At 42.9% G+C, this 17,319-nt stretch overlaps 1 protein-coding gene and 1 long non-coding RNA gene across 3 annotated transcripts in view; one reads left to right on the top strand and one right to left on the bottom strand.

Annotated features, from left to right (window-relative positions):
• LOC125135442 (uncharacterized) overlaps positions 1-17,319 on the bottom strand; it is an 82,710-nt gene that overhangs the window by 3,578 nt on the left and 61,813 nt on the right. The window lies entirely within an intron of this gene.
• Positions 1-17,319, top strand: part of RPS6KA5 (ribosomal protein S6 kinase A5) — a 187,952-nt gene that overhangs the window by 144,013 nt on the left and 26,620 nt on the right. For both annotated transcript variants that reach the window (XM_047795605.1, XM_047795603.1), the window contains exons 8-9: positions 13,579-13,729; positions 16,861-17,022. In XM_047795605.1, the coding sequence (XP_047651561.1) occupies positions 13,579-13,729; positions 16,861-17,022 (313 nt within the window). The remainder of the gene's footprint in view (positions 1-13,578; positions 13,730-16,860; positions 17,023-17,319) is intronic.

Genomic DNA, 17,319 nt, shown 5'->3' with positions numbered 1-17,319 from the left:
TCACTATTCCAGCTTATTTAATGTTGAAGCTAAGTGATCAGAAATATTTCTTGTTAAAACCAAATTTAAATCGTGCTTACTATTCAAAATTCTAAACATGACTTTCTTATTTGAAATGGGCTTTTTGACAGTTAAAAAATGCCTCAGAATAACAGGAAACCTTGACCGTAGTCTTGAAAAGTTGGGTCCCCTTTCAAGGTCGTACATGTCCTGATGACAAGTAAAAATGCAGAATTAACCTGACAGCATTAAATAGTGTTTTCTCTATTCTCTCTTTCTGATCCCACATCCACAAGCAATCATCTTTTCCCAGTTTTCCTTTCCACTGTGGGCTCTGCCTGTAGAGAGAGTCTATTTTGCTGGTCACAGTGGCAGGCGTATTCTTAACCAAAGGATGTTCAAATTTAAATTGCTTTTATTGCCTTTAGATCAGTTAGTTGGCATTCTGGTTTTAGCAAGAGAAAGAAAGCCTGGAGCAGATTGTCTAAAATCTTAAACCTAGAGCAAATTTCCTAAGAATTTAATTAGGGTTCTTTCTCCTTAATCAATTAATTATTCGCTTTGTCATGTTGTTAATGATTTTGTTGAAAGCTTGGTGTTAACCTCTGATTCCATGGTTTTTGTTTTGTTTTGCTTTGTTACTGAAAATTACAAACAGTGTCATAGCTGAGTTGTCCTACTTTACTTTTTCCTTTCAAATAATCATTCTGATTGTCTTTTCTGATGTAAGATCTTCCATAGTCTCTTCTTTATAAAATATGCACCATTCAGATAAGTGTATCATTATCTTGTCCCCAAATGTCTTAATTAGCCAGCATCCTTTCTGATCATTGAATTCTTGCATTCCTTAATTATTGTGATCTTCCCTGAACTCTGTATACTTCCTATAGTTTTTCTTTGAGATGCTTCAAAATAATAGATTACCCACGTCATCTGATTGCCTATTGTTGCCCACAGGTAGCCTAAAACTGGGACATATGTGTTTTTCTGGTTATCAAAATTCAAAATATAGAGTTCTCATTGTGGCTCAGCAGGTTATGAACCCAGCTAGTATCCCTGAGGATGCAGGTTCGATCCCTGGCCTCACTCACTGGGTTAAGAATCTGGCATTGCCGTGAGCTGTGGTGTAGGTCACAGATATGGCTCGGATCTGATGTTGCTGTGGCTGTGGTGTAGGCTGGCAGTTGCAGCTCCAGTTTGATCCCTAGCCTGGGAACCTCCCTATGCTGCAGGTGTGGCCCTGAAAAAAAAAATTAAAATGTAATAAGCATGTAGAATGGGATGACGGCTTTCTCCTGGTGACCATCATCCTTGTCTCTGACGGTCACCTCCTTTCCGTCCAAGTACCATCAGTGAACAGAGAGCATTGTGTGTGAGGTATTTTCAAGGAAGTACTCCCATTTTTTAACTTTAGCTAGACAGAATGTCCCTCCCCCCCAAAAAACAAACCTGAAATCAGCCCCCTCTGCACATCAATCCTGGTCCCATCCTCTAAAGACCAGAGGAATTCTTTTATTTCTCCCAGACGTCGCTTTAGGTGTTTGAAGGTAGTTTGATCTAGAGTGAATCTTTTGGGTTCTCTTAACTGTTCATTTGAAATCACTTCCAGATTCCTCGTGCCTTGGTGCCATTGCGAGCAGGCATTACATTGTCAGCATTATGGGCTTGAATGACTGCTCTTTGGCTTTCCTGCAAGTCTGTTTATTATTTTTATTTCATGGATGTAGCCTGTGTCACTTCCTACTTGGGCCCCTCCTACTAGCTCCTACTCCCTCTGCGTCGAGCTTCCTCTTTCAGGGAATATGTTTCTGCCACGCAGGAAGGTGTCCCCTCAGGTCTTCTGCCTCCCCTCCAGAAGGAGCCTTGTCCATGCCCGGGGCTGCGTAAACCAGGGTAGCTGGGTGTTCCCTCCCATCAGGACGCAGAGGTTTTGTTTGCAGCTCTTTCATCATCTCCGCCAGGGTTGTTTCTGTCTCACCTTCTCTGCCTTAGAGATTTGCAAAGTATCTGCCAAAAGATATTTATTTGGTTCTTCATTATCTGTCAATAAAATATGCTTTGGAGTTCCTGTTATGGCTCAGCGGGTTAAGAATGAGACTAGTATCCATGAGGATGTGGGTTCCATCCCTGGCCTTGCTCAGCAGGTTAGGGATATGGCATTGCTGCAAGCTGCAGATTCTATGTTGCTGTGGCTATGGTGCAGCCTGGCCACTGCAGCTCAGATTCAACCCCTATCCTGGGAACTTCCAAATGCTGCAGGTGTGGGCCCCCCCAAAAAAAGAAAAAAAGAAATAAATAAAATATTGGAGTTCCCACTGTGGTGCAATGGGGTCCAGAGCATCTCTGTGGAACCAGGACACAGGTTCAATCACCAGCCCAGCACAGTGGGTATTAAAGGATCTGGGTGTTGCCACAGCTAGTGGCATAGATTGCAACTGTGGGTTAGATGTGATCCCTGGCCTGGGGCAGCCAAAAAAGAGAAAATATATATATATATAAATATATACAGACATATATATATTCTTTAGTAATGCAACTCATTGTACTGTTATAAGTATAATGTTGTAAATTCAGGTTTAAGTGTTATCAAAATAATGGGTTAAATAGAGCTCTCGTTGTGCACTTTAGGTTGGGGTCTGCAAACTAGGGCCCACAGGCCAGATCCATTCTGCTGCCTAGGAGCTAAGAATGGTTTTTACATTCTTTCTTTCTTTTTCTTTTTTTTTTTTTGGTCTTTTTAAGGACTGCACCAGGGCACAGCCCAGGCTAGGGGTCAAATTGGAGCTGCAGCTTCCAGCTATGGCCTCAGCCACAGCAATGCGGGATCCAAGCCATGTCAGTGACCTACATCACAGCTCGTGGCAGCACCGGATCCTTAACCCACTGAGCGAGGCGAGGGATCAAACCCTCATCCTCATGGGTGCTAGTCGGATTCTTAACCCACTGAGCCACACCAGGAACTCCTTTACATTCTCAAGTGGTTGAAAAAAGTCAAAAGACAGACAAAATTTGGTGACGTGAAAATTATATGAAATTTGAGTTTGGGGGTCCATCAGTGGTTGTCTTAGAACACGGTGTGCTGGTCCATTTACATGTGTCCCACTGCTCTCCTGCTGCAGCAGCACTCAACAGTTGCCCCAGAGATCAAGTAGCTTCCAAAGCTTGAATTATGGCCTTGTATTCGTTATCCATTATCCATTGCTTAGTAACAAATTACCTCAAATCTTAGTGGGTTAAGACAATGTGCATTTATTATCTCAGAGTTTCTGTGGATCAGGAATCCGGGCACAGCTCAGCTGAGTTCTCTACTTCAAGGTCATTCGCAGGCTGCAATCAAAGTGTTAGCTGGGCTGTCGGGATCTCAAGGCTCAGCTGGAAAAGGATCTGCTTCCAAGTGCATGTGGTTGTTGGCAGGATTCAGTTCCTCTGGGCTGTTGGACTGAGAGCCTCAGTTCCTTGCTGGCTGTTGGCGGAAGACCATCTTTAGTTGCTTGCCACGCGCGCCTCTCCAGCATGGCAGACTGCTTCGTCAAAGCGTGCAAGCAAGCTGGGAGGGCAATAGAGGGAGTCTGCTAGGAGGATGGAATGTTTTATAGCCTAATTGTGAAAGTGGCACCCTCTCCTCTTTACTGTATAATGTTGGTTATAAGAAAGTCACTAGGTCCCAGCCCACACAAGGCTGTAACACAAGGAGACAGTGATCATTGGGGATCTTAGAAGTCTGCCTACCATGCGTCCTTTGCAAAAAAGTTTGCCAGCAAATGTTTAGGTAAAAATGTATTTGTCCTCCCAATGAGTATTTCTCTTTAGGTCATTATTTTAATACATTGATTTTTTAAAAAATGTGTTATAGTTGATTTACCATGTTCTGTCAATTTCTGCTGTACAGCAAAGTGACCCAGCCATACATATATATACATTATTTTTCTTACATTATCCTCCATCACGTTCCATCGCAAGTGACTAGATATAATAGTTCCCTGTGCTACACAGCAGGATCTCATTGCTTATCCACTCCAAATGCAATAGTCTGCACCTCCTAACCCCAAACTCCCCATCCAGCCCACTCCCTAACCCTCCCCCTCCCCCTTGGCAACCACAGGTCTTTTATCCATGTCCATGAGTTTGTTCCTTTTCTATAGATAGGTTCATTTGTGTCATATATTAGATTCTGGATATAAGTGATATTGTATGGTATTTGTCTTAATACATTGATTTTATGTGATGTGCTAATTTAGTCATCTAAATACAAAGTCAAAACAGTAATTCTGTTGTATTTTTGTGTTGTAGCCATGTTAGTAACATATTCAATTAGCCCATTTGTGTTGTTTTCAGTTTTCTGTTTATCGATGTCTTGCTTTCAGAGTTCTATATAGAATAACAGATCTCATTATTTCTCACCCTAGTTTAAGAGGAGATCAAATTTATTTTTTTCCTTGGCTTTCTTATCCTTATGATGAAATTCTTTTGTCAGCATGTTTTAAAAAACCTTCTTAATTCCCAGGGTGCTATTTGGTTGTGTGTTTTTTTTTTTTCTTTCTTCCTCTAAGTATTCTTGTATCCAATAGCAGTATTTGAATTTCCCAGGAGTTTTTTGACTAGTCGCCCCAAATTTATTCATGTTTGTCACAAGTTATTCATCTGCACATTATTTTACAGGATGCAGGGACGGCAGCTGCAGATGAGAGCGCAGCGCTGGGAGAGGGGCAGGGTGACCCTTCCCTTGGCACCACCCTGTTCCTCAGCTTTCCATCTTCTTTGCTCTTAGCACCTTCGGATGGCTTTACTCCCGCTTCATTTGCATAAGACCTGGGGGTGGGGCCGAACCAGACTGAAGTACTAATTTGCCCTCTGAAGTGCTCCCCGGGGGTAGAAGATTTGGAGCCCTGAATAAAACGTATGGGTGACCCTTCCAGCCGAGGAGAGGGTCCCTCCATCAGAGTGGTTGCCGTTCCTGCGCTTCCATCTCGCTGCCCCTGCCCAGACCCTGCCCTTTGTGGACTGCCGGCCAGGCCCCCACGCAGGCGCTTTCCTGCCACCTCTGATTTCCGCCCCAGCCAGTTCATGGATCCTGTCCGTCTGGAATCCTGAAGGTCAGCCTCACACCTGCTGGAAGAGGGCGGAGGGAAGAGGTAGCCTCTGCAGCCACAAATCGCCCTCTCCTTCGGTCTGTGGCGCAACCTGCTGTTCCTACGTGTGTGTCGGGCTTCTCCGAGGCCTCCTGGCAGGGCTTATCCCTTCGGAGGAGCATCTGAGCGCTGCTCTCTGGCTCGTGCTCACTGCTGGGCTCTTTTCTGTTCAGCAGTCTCTGAAATTCTTTGCGTTCCACTCTGCTCTGAGCCCAAACACTGCCTTCTTGACTGTCCCATGTAGCCACGTGGTCCCGAGGAACCCGCAGGGCCCTCTCGCATCCCCATCATCTTGCCCTGTTAGGGAAAGGCACTCTAACCGAGACAACGGAGCAGGTGGAGAAGTACAACTTCGAGAGCTTTGTCTGGGCCACAGAAAAGAGTGCAGTGCGAGCAGGGACTGGGAAGGGATCTTCCAGGAAAAGCCTTGTGTGAGCATAATGCGGTCCCAGCTTCAGCCTAAGCTGTGCCCACCTCGTTGGTGAAGACGCATTCAGACACATCTGATAAACTCATCTAGTGCCCCATCAGTGATCTAGCGAGAGTCTAAGAGAGAGGAGCCCAGGCAGCCCAGCTTCAGCCATTGAGAAAGGAAGAGGATTCTAGGGCACACCTACCACTTTCAGAGAAAAGACACTAAAAACTGAGACAAAAAGAAATGTAGCCGAAACCTTTGCAGGATCACACACACAGCTTCAGTTCCTCTAACCTCGTAAGAAGCAGGTATTTTCTCCCTTCGGCATCAGAAGCAGAGGCAGGAGTGAGAGCCCCTCAGGTGGGGACCAGAGGCCTTGTTGGGGAGCTAGTGACAAGCAAAAGAGAAGCCTTAGGAGAGAGTGCAGAAGAGTATATATAGGGCACATAAGACATGCCCTGGGGACTCCCAGAAATTACTGAGTGGGAGTTCCCATTGTGGCTCGGTGGGTTAAGAACCCGACATAGTGTCCTTGAAGATGCAGGACTGATCCCTGGCCTTGCTTAGTGGGTTAAGGACCTGGTATTGCTGCAGACTGTGGTGTAGGCTGGAAGCTGCAGCTCCAATTTGACCCCTAGTCGGGAAACTTCCATATGCTGCAGGTGTGGCTGTAAAAAGAAAAAAAAGGGAGACTTTGAGTGGAGTCACAGATTCGACTAAAGCAGGTAAGGGTACCAGCCAAAGAATCTCATTTCGTTATTCTTCATCACCCAGCTGATGTGGCCTCAGGAAACATGGGGTAGGTGGGTCAAGAAAGGACTTGGTAACACAGAGAGGGAGTGATGACAGGGGCCTGTCCCCTCTGGGCAGCCAGTCTCAGGCTCAGACGAGGAGGCACTCCTGCAGAGGAGCCAGGATGAGGGCCCTGTTCACCAGGACGCCCCTGTGTGCCAGCCACTGTGCCTGAAGTTCCCCACATCATGTCCTTGAATCTTTAGAGCCCTGAAACTTAGGAGACAGCCTGTGCTGTCCTAGCGACGAGGAAGCTAAGCTTGAGTTATGTGTAGACTCCAAGCTACAGGGAGATGGGACTGGGGTCGAGTGCAGAGTGACTGAAAGTTGCTTTGTACCCTCTCCTGGGTGACACTTGCTTCTAGTGAGCCAGATGCTTGTTTCAGGTAAAGGATTGGGAAGGGCTGGCTCCCAGACAACAGGGGGATGGATGTCATTAATCACAAGAGTATTCGTTGAGCGATTTGTAACTCCTAGGAGGAAGAGAAACAGAAGGGCGTAGTTCTTGCCCTGAGAGAATTTCATCCTGTTTAGGAAGTATGGAATAAGTCGATGGTGACTCATAACCTCGGGGAGTGTTGACAGGTGTCTGAGAGGTAAGATGAACGCTGTGGAAATACCAGGTGGCCCAGTTCGTTTGGGAGCCTCAGGGACGCCCTCCTGATGGAGAGACAGCATGGGCTGGGCTGGGCTGGGCTGGGAGCACAGACAGGTTTGCGTAGGCTGAGGGTAGAAGGAAAAGCCTCTCAAACACACGGTGAGGAAACACACTCAGGGGCCGTGGATGGGGTGGGGTTCGGTCCTCGCCAGTCTGTGTACTGCTCTCAGCTGGCCCATGATCCTGTAAATGAAGTTCACTGTATTACTCCTGTTCTTTTTCTTTTTTTTCCTTTTCTTTTTACGGCCACCCCTATGGCATGTGGAAGTTCCCAGGCTAGGGGTTGAGTCAGCTGCAGCTGAGGCCTCCGCCACAGCCGTGGCAACACTGGATCTGAGCCACATCTGCGACCTACACCATAGCTTGTGGCAATGAAGGATCCTTAACTGAGCGAGGCCAGAGATGGAACCTGCATCTTCACAAACGCTATGTCAGGTTCTTAACCCACTGAGCCACAGTGGGAACTCTTTATTCCTATTCTGAAAGTAATGTTTGCTATAGTTTAAATCATGCATAAGGGGAAAACAGCAATAAGAACACCTAGAGACACACACTGCTGATACTTCCTTTCAGGCTTTTTCATCTGCATAACGTTGTGCTTATCTCAGAAATGAATTTCCTATTTGGCAGTTCTTTATGTAAATTTATAAGCATTCTTTAATTACAGACTCTTCATAAGCATAATTTTGTCATGGCTCTATATGTATCATTGAGTAGATACAGCATAATATGCTTTACTCTTCCCTCGTGTTGAACAAAAATGTAGGTTAAGTGAAGTCTAGTGAAAGAAAAACTCTCACTCATTAAGGCACGTAAATAATTCTCTAATTTGGGGACCACTTGGGAACCAGGAAGTGAGAATCAACAACAAAATGAGAAAGACTGTGAACTTTTAAATGGAGAATAAACAGAAATAATCAACCTTTCTTTTGCCCTCTGCAAAAAAAAGAAAAAAAAAAGTGCAGAACGTTATCTGCAGGCTTCTATTGCGAATGAGGAAGAAAGATCCTGGTGTAGTAAATGGAAAACAATTAGATGTGTATTTCTTCAGTAAATGTTTGTTGAGGACTTGGTATATATTAAGCAGCGTTCTAGGCCCTGGGGAAGAAAGCTGTGAACAAAACCGCTTTTTAAAAAAAAGAGAATCCAGACTCCCATTGAGCTAATAACGTTTTAGTTGGGAGAGATAAATAATAGGCAAATAAATATATACTAGTCTGTACATTCCGTGAAGAAAAGTAAAACAGAGAGTTAAAGAATTTGGGGGGAGTTCCCTGGTGGCTCAGCTGGTTAAGGATCCAGCATGGTCACTGCTGTGGCTCAGATTCGATCCCTGGCCTGGGAACTTCCACATGCCGTGAGCACAGCCAAAAAAAAAAAAAAGTGTGGGGGAAAGAGCTATTTTTATAGGATGTAGGTGATGCGAGCAAAGACCTTAGTGGTGGGGTGGGGTGAGCATAATACCACTGCACTAAAGGTCATGGGTAACTTTATTGGGACAGTTCCTTGTTATGTTTCAGTGGACGTATCAAACACATCTGCCTAGTTTCACTGGTTCACTGTTTCCACCACATTTTATTACAAAAATTTTCAAATATTTGTCACAGTGGACAACCGCACACTCACTGCCATGATGCTACCATGAACACTCTGTCATCCTGGCTTCAGTATCCAGCCAGCATCCCTCTCCCTTCACAGGGTTCATTTTAATCTTGATGTCCTCACCCTGTACTCCATGAATTCTTAATCAGTAGTGAATTTCTTTTACCATAAGGGTTTTCAGAAGCTTACATTCATGACTAAGAAAAAATTATATTCATGTATATATGATTACAGATTTTAATTTTTATTTCACTTTACTTTCTACCTGTAATTCTTCAATCCACTGGAAGTTGATTCAGAGTTAACATATGAAGGCGAGGTCTTAACTTAGTTCTTTGTTTCCCAAATAGCTGGTTTCCCCAACACATTTGTCAAATTTTGCGACCTTTCCTATGTTGGCTGCTCACTTTTTTGGGGGGGCCACACCTGCAGCATATGGAGGTTCCGAGGCTAGGGGTCACATCGGAGCTGCAGCTGCCGGCCTACACCACAGCCACAGCAAACTCTGGATCCGAGTTGCGTCTGTGACCTACACCACAGCTCATGGTAATGCCAGATCCTTAACCCACTGAGCAAGGCCAGGGATCGAACCACATCCTCATGGATGCTGGTCAGGTTCATTTCCCCTGCGCCACAATGGGAACTCCTGGCTGCTCACTTTTTAAAAACAGTATGTTTTTATATATGCCTGGGTGTTTTTCAAGTTGTCTCTTCTATTCATTTGATATCGCTGTTAATTTATTTTACTACCACTTTTACAATTTTGTTTTATGATACATTTTAATATGTAGTTAGGCAGATTCTCCCCAGTTATTTTCTTTTTCAAAATTTTCTTAGCTGTGTTATCACTTATTCTTGCAAATAATATTCATATTATCCACGTTCATCGGGTTGAACTGTTAATTCATATGTATATTTCTTGCTTTTTTGAAAGGAACCTTCATCTGTAAAACAGGGATAATAATAACCTTTTGATAGGATTTTTGTATGGATTAAATGATAGAACACTCAGGGAGTGTTTAACATGATGTGCTAATTCAGAGCCTGTCCTGATTTTACAGAGGGCTCTAAGACTCATTTGGAAGCAAGAAAAAATAGCTCTGGGTTATTACCAATTCAGAAATCAAGCATGTTGGGAGAGGTAGAGTGACAGCGACACCCGAGAAATGTCTCCCAGCCCTTGTTGCAAGATGCCCCTGTGTTGTTTCAAGTGGGCACCACGCAGGAGCCCTCCACTTGCATCCGCGTGTCTCAGTGCCCACTCTGCACAGCCACAGGGGACTGGCACTCTGGCTGATGTTCATACCTACAGGGCATAATAGGCTGAAATCTGAAACCAGTTTTACTTTGCTTTCTAGAAGGACACAGGTCAGGAAACAGTCCATTGGCCTGACAGCATCAAACACATCTTCATCAGGGGTCCTTCCAACTACCTAGGCCTGGCTTCCCAGCCCAGAAAGGACCTGCTCCGCCACTGACACTGAGAGGTTTGCATGGACCACCCAGCACGGGGCTCAGTGCAGGAACTCTGCCTCGTAATTCCCGTGAGCCCAGCTTCCAAGCCCCCACGAGGACACCCTTAGGGATACGAAGGAACACACAGCAGCTGGGGAACGTGTTTTAAATAGTCCTGGATGAGATAGCTCCCAGGGTCTGCATTCCTGCTCACACCTCTCAGGCCAGGTGCCGTTCAGGTCTCAGGGGTAACTTCACAATAGCCAGTAACTGATGCTGCACATCCATCTTGACCCGGCACGTCTCAAGGAAGCAGTGTAAGAAGAAGGTAAATCTGAGATTGTCTTCCCATGGAGCAAAGGGTTGAGCTGGTTATAAGGCCCTTTTTCCTTATAACCCCACTCCCCATTTCTGGTCCTTTTTCTGGGCTTCAGAGCATCTCCACATCCCTAAGGAAGCCCTGTGCCACTCTGCCTATGAGATCACAGGGCGCCCAGCAGTGGTCCCTCCAGGTGTCTCTGGTGAGGCTCCTGCTTTTGCTGCTGCACTTGGGATGACTGCTCAGCATCCTCTGTGTGGATCTCCTTCCACGGGTCCTGGACATATTCTCCTCCCTCAGGAAAGGGCAGGGCCACTGCCCTCTGTTCTCCGTGTTCCCTCATCAGCACTGTTTTCAGCAGGAATCCTGCAGTTTTCTACTCAAGTTCCTTCCTGATCTGATCCCTGCCTCGCCCGAATCTAAACCTCCTGTTCCCTGCCTATGGACCCTCACACACCTCGGTTGCAGACTGATGCTGTTGTTTGTGTTGCAACCCTGAAACCCCGAGATGTGCATGGGGTCTCCTCCAGCCTCAGCATCTCAGGGGGGCCATCCTTGTCTTTGGTGGTCCTCCTTCTCCATGAACTCAGCAGGGCCAACAAGACTGACCATTTCTTTCCCCAGCGCCTGGTACAGAGCAGGCTTCAAGTGAACTCGGGTGACTCAGGTTTAAGAAGTAACAGTACAATCAAAATTGCAATAAGGTACCGCCTCACGCCAGTCAGAATTGCCATTGTTAACAAGTCAACAAATAACAAATGTGGAGAAAGGATACCCTCCTTCACTGTTGGTGGGAATGTAAATTGGTACAACCACTATGGAAAACAGTATGAAGGTACCACAGAAAACCAAATATAGAACTACCATATGACCCAGCAATACCACTCTGTGCATATATCCAGACAAAAGTTGCATTAAAAAAGATACATGCACCCCTATGTTCACTGTAGCACTATTCACAATAGCCAAGACATGGAAACAATCTAAATGTCCGTTGGCAAATGAATGGATTAAGAAGATGTGGTACATATATGCAGTGGAGTACTACTCAGCCATAAAAAAGAACAAAATAGTGCCATTTGCAGCAACATGAATGGAACTGAAGACTTTCATAATACCTAAAGTAAGTCGGAAAGAGAAAGACAAATGCCATATGATATCACTTACATCTGGAATCTAATATATGGCACAAATGAACCTTTCCACAGAAAAGAAACAAACTCATGCACATGGAGAGCAGACTTGTGGTTGCCAAGGGGAAGGAGTGGAATGGACTGGGAGTCTGGGGTTAATAGATACAAACTATTGCATGGAGTGGATAAGCAATGAGATCCTGCTGTATAGCACAGAAAACTATATATCTCGTCACTTGTAATGGAACATGATGGAGGATAATGTAAGAAAAAGAATGTATATGCATGACTGGGTCACTTTGCAGTGCAGCAGAAATGGACAGAACACTGTAAATCAACTATAATAGAAAAAATAAAAATCTTAAAAAAAAAAGAGAGAGAAGGAACAGTACAGAGTCAGTACCCTTAGAAGAAGTCAGCCAAGGTGTTTCTTCCTACATCTGGTTCATCCACAGTGAATCTAGGTCCTTTTACACAAGAAAGTCTGGCCTGCAAAAATGACCATAAAGATGGAAAAAAGGAATGGGGTATGCTGGCTTCTCCTTTAGAAAGGGGGCGCCTGTATCTTGTATTGGGAGAGAATTCTAATGCTGCATCCCTGAAGGGCAGGGAGCTGTGGGAGAACAAAAGGAATCAGAAGGGAAAGAGGACTCTGATTTTTTTTTTCTTGCTTGATTTTTTTTTCTTTTTCTTTCAGCATTTGCTTAGGTTCCCAGGATGGAATGCCAGAAGTACAGTTAGCTTTGAAATGAACAACACTGCTGTAATGTTTAATTAAAGTTCCCCGTCTCCCATCACTTCCCTGATGCTCAGTGCTCCTTGCCTCAGTCTGTTTTCTGTGTGGTTGCCTTAGATGAGGAATTACGGCAGGGAGGAGCTCACATTTAGCAAGCATTTGCCATGTTCTAGGTGCCGTGCCAAGCACCATACATGGGCTTTGCTCATTTTAGCGGCATAATACTGATTTCAGGAAGGTACTCCTGTTGAGAAAAAAGTTGAGGAAACTGTGCTACAAAGACATTAATCAACTATTTCAAGGTCACACAGCCAGTCAGTGGCAGAGCCAATGTTGGAACCTGACCCAAATAGGCTCCGAACTCGCTGTTCTTAATTATCACACTGTACTGTCTCTTATAAATGTACCATCCATGTTTGTTCCATAACAGGTGTTAATATTTTAATACACAACAGAGATCTTTTTGCAAACCCAAATCATTAAGAACTGTATCCATGTATATTGTGGTAAGCTTCTTAAGTTCCATCAGCGTCTTCCATTCTTTCTTTCTCATTAAACCATTGCTCTGGCTTTTAAGAGGGGCAAAGGTACCATTTGGATTGGATCACTTTCTTCTGTGACCTTAGAATAATCTAAAATGTTTCATCAAGAGATCTGATTATCTTAACGTTTTACTTTCCGCCATAAATAGTAGAGGCTGCTGCATCTTTGAGTACCACTTGCCTTCAAGGGTCTGTTTTATGGTAGCAGATAATGAAGCAGGTGCTTTCATCCCATGAAGAGCCCCCAGCTCCGGTGCTCATTTTCAGATGTCAAGAGCTGAGCCGTGTCCAAGAGGTTCTGACTCCCTGTCTGGATCTTCCTTTTCCTCTGCATTCCCGCTGGTGCCTTATGTTCACTGGCACACAGGGCAAGAGAAGTGAAGTGGTTCTCTCTCCAGTTGGAGTGTCTTTTGCCCTTGCAAATCTGAGTGCTGAATTCTCTTCTCTGAATTTATTAAAGTTGTCTCCACTGTGAACTCTTGGATCATAGAGCCTGGTCCCTAGATGGGTCTAATCCAACCCGAAGCTTTCTTTATCCCCTAATGAAGTATTTGGGATGGTAGTTTCCCTTTAGGATTGACTCATACTGGAAAATAATCCAACACTTTTTGTTGCTGCTTAAGTTGCAGAAATTTCATTTCATGGTATCTCAATTTAAGTATTTTGAGAAATATATCTGTGTTTCACATATATTTCGATTTCCAAGGGTGTTGCGCTGTAATCATTTCTGCAAAGAACGCCATCGCTGTAACTTCATCTTTGGATTGTTTTAACAGCAAGCTTTTATCTGCCTACAGGAGAATATTAAAAAGCGAGCCTCCGTATCCTCAAGAGATGAGTGCTGTCGCCAAAGACCTAATTCAGCATCTCTTGATGAAAGATCCCAAGAAAAGACTGGGATGTGGTCCACGTGATGCGGATGAAATCAAAGAACATCTCTTTTTCCAGGTGAAACATGTTGAACAGGTGGTTTTCTATGTCCTGCTGTTTTCAGGGTACCTGGCATCCTTGGTGAAATGAATGAACACGAGCCTTTTAGAGTCATTTTCTTGCTATTTTCACGCACGTTGTCCCTTTTTTAAATGACAGGTACCCTTGAAGACAGATCAGAATCCTGCTTGTAGGAACCTAAGTGGTCTTTTTCTCCCTAAATGAAGTGAGTGGGGAGGATCATAATAACATTTGATTTTCTGCATATTAGTTGGTTAGAGCTTCTAAGTGTTGTTTTCCATCTGTGATCTTGAGATTGAACCATTATAAATGGAGGAGACTTTTACTTTTTTATATTTTTACTTCTCAGTTCATGAGTTACTACTGCCACTGATAGACCTTTTAAATCATGATTTCTCCTCTTCTTTTCCCAGGATAAATCTTAGAAAATTCGAAACTAGCCTATTTCTCAGTTACATATCTATAATATAGAGAGAATTATTCATTTATTTTCTCTGTACTTGAGATAGTGCTTTTCTTACTCTGTAGAAGCCTAATGAGGCCATTCTGCAGGGCACTAACCAACACATCTGCTCAACCTAGTTTGCTCAGTTTAGTAAAAAGAAACCATCAAATTTTAGATCACAAGGAAAAAAGTTAAGTAGACTGAGTTGGATAGTTATTTCAGTCTAAATGGTCAACCTGGGATACTTTACACGTGATTTCCAAAACTACAAGCTTATGACTTTTAAATAATTTCATCATATCGACAAGCACAGTCTAAATACTTATGGTCTAAAAGGACCATCCAAGTTTTATTTTCATTCTGCAAACTGAGCTTTTATATTATTATCACCAACATGGATGGAAATATCATACCAAAACAAAGAAAAACTCTGCTGCAGAGTTGTTGTTATTTGTTGTTGTTTTAAAATAGAAAAACTAACAGTGATTGAGAGTAAGAATTATCCCTCGGTACTTATATGCTCAAAAAAGGACACATACACTTCAATCTCTTTGTATAACCATTTTTAAAAGTACTGCTGTACATCCTACAGAAGTTCAGTAACATACTGAGAAATACGTTCAGAATAAAATTAACTTGGCGCTCCCACCATGGGGCAGTGGGTTAAGAATCTGACCACAATGGCTCAGGTCTCTGCGGGGCACGGATGTGATCCCCAGCCCAGGGGCAGTGGTTTAAAGGCTCTGGCGTTGCTGCAGCTCAGATTCAATCCTGAATTGGGAACTTCCATATGCTGCAGGTTTGTGCATAAAAGTTTTTTTAAAAAAAGAAAAGGAATTTCTCAGTATGTGCATTTCATAGATTAAGGTGACTTGGAAAGATTAACATTTGAACAAATGATTTCAGATACCGTGTTCAGAAGTTTGGCTCAAAAATTAGCAATAAGATAAAATTCAAGAAAGTATTCAAGCAAAATATCCCCAGTGGTATTTTCCTAGGATCTTTTTCTCATGGTTCCCTGCATTTGTGAATATTGCAATATAGCTTTCATACTAGAGAAATGTCTCTTTTCTATAGCTGGGAATAGTCATTTTAGGTTATTTAATTGCCTCGACTTTGTAAATGACGGGGACACTTCAGGAAAGATCCGAATTCTACTTGTAAAGACCAAAATGGAGTGAAGGTAGAGAGGATTGTAATAGCATTCAGTTTTCTACATACTAAATGTTCTCCCACTAACAGCATATTTCTTTAAATTACCCCTTTACTCTAGAAGTTCCTCTTAGTGTATATACAATAGCCAAGCACAAATCATATGCTTGTAAGGGAATATTACAGCCACATAGAGGAAAGAACAGTAACTAGAAAGTCAAGAGACTGGCCCTTCCACTAGCTACTATTTAAGTGAAAAGGTTAGGTCTGATTTCTGGGCTTCCATTTCCATCTGGATCGAATAAAGAAGATGAACTGAATGATCTCCAAAGGTCATTCCAGCTGAAAACTTGGAAGATCTATAATTTAATGATTTTTATCTCCATTGCCTCCACAAGAGGGCATGATAAAAACATTTTTATGTTAGTCGTAAAATGTCATCAACCAAGAAGTGCAAGTTTCACATTCTACCGCCTCTGAAATCAGTCTGCAGCTTGCAGTGAACAGCATCTTACTGTTCTAATTGGTGGTGCTTTTTCTTTCTTAACGGTGCATAAAGTAAGGATGTCTCTTACTATCAAGGAGAACATCTTAGGTTATAAGAGAAATATATTGATAAGATATCTATGGGATTCAATCAGTAAGTATTATCTGAGGTTCAATGGCAAAAGGAGCACAAAGAAGACAGCGAAGGTCGAATTTGAATAATGTGTGTGTGTGTGTGTGTGTGTCTGTATAGTTGAATGGTTATTATTACATCAGTTCATGCTATCACAGTAGCATTTAGACTTATAGACATAAGCTAGTGCATGAATTTGAGTGAGTTTGTTTATTTTCTCATTTGTCCAGATGACCAGGAGGAAAACTAGCTAACACTGCCTCTAGAAAATAGGAATATTCCTTTAGAGTTAATAGTCATATTCATTTTAAAACCCTTTATTATAGTTTAGTTTAGGTTTGGTTTAGTTCGGTTTTCATTTGGCTAAACACCTTTCTCAGGGGACTCCTGACAAAATAATTTTTGTTATCCCTAAGGGTAAACTAGGGTGTTCTGGTGCCCCCTAGAGGCCAGGATGCGGCTCTGCAATGATGGAGAGCAGTCTCTGCTTTCAGATGCAAAGCTGGCTGGAGCTATAAGCTTCAGTCAAAAGATGTGCTCTTCTGGACATAGTTCCCTGTGCTGTGCAGTAGAACCCACTGCTTATCTATTCAGTGGGTTCTACTGCACAGCACAGGGAACTATGTCCAGTATCTTGGGTTAGAACATGATGGAAGATAGTATGACTGCATCACTTTGCTATACAGCAGAAATTGAAAGAAAATTGTAAAGGAACTATACTTTAATAAAAATCTTTTTTAAAAAAGATGTGATCCTGCCTGTAAAAAAATATATTTTTTAATCTTCAGTTTGAAATAGGTGCCTCTCTCCCTACTGATCAATTAAAATCATTACCTATCTTTTTTACTTTTCAAAAGTGTATTTCCACTGTGTTGATTTCTACCTTGTACCAATTTTCTTTCTCTGTTTTAGAAAATAAATTGGGATGATTTAGCTGCCAAAAAAGTCCCTGCACCCTTTAAGCCAGTCATCCGAGATGAATTAGATGTGAGTAATTTTGCAGAAGAGTTCACAGAAATGGACCCCACCTACTCTCCAGCGGCGCTGCCCCAGAACTCTGAGAGGCTGTTTCAGGTAAATCTCCAAGGGTGCACACACGTTCTTTGAAAGAAAAGAATAATTTTCCCATGTGAAAGCTTTTTGGCATCTTAAAAAGCAGGATCCTCTAATCTTTTCAAAATTAAGTACAGAGATATTGCAAATTGTTAACTGAAGCTTATGGTTTGTTAGGTAGCAGACATTATGTATGTGTTTATTTTTGATGTAAATATGTGTTGAATTTATCTCTGAAATTTTATTTCCGTTCAAGGGCTTTTATAGAAAACACAATACTACTTTACTCTTCTTCTGTTTACATAAAATATTCCTTAA

The sequence above is a fragment of the Phacochoerus africanus genome, chromosome 9, assembly GCF_016906955.1.
Source record: "Phacochoerus africanus isolate WHEZ1 chromosome 9, ROS_Pafr_v1, whole genome shotgun sequence".
In the NCBI taxonomy this organism is placed as follows: Eukaryota; Metazoa; Chordata; class Mammalia; order Artiodactyla; family Suidae; genus Phacochoerus; species Phacochoerus africanus.
This window is presented reverse-complemented; position numbering and strand designations above follow the sequence as displayed.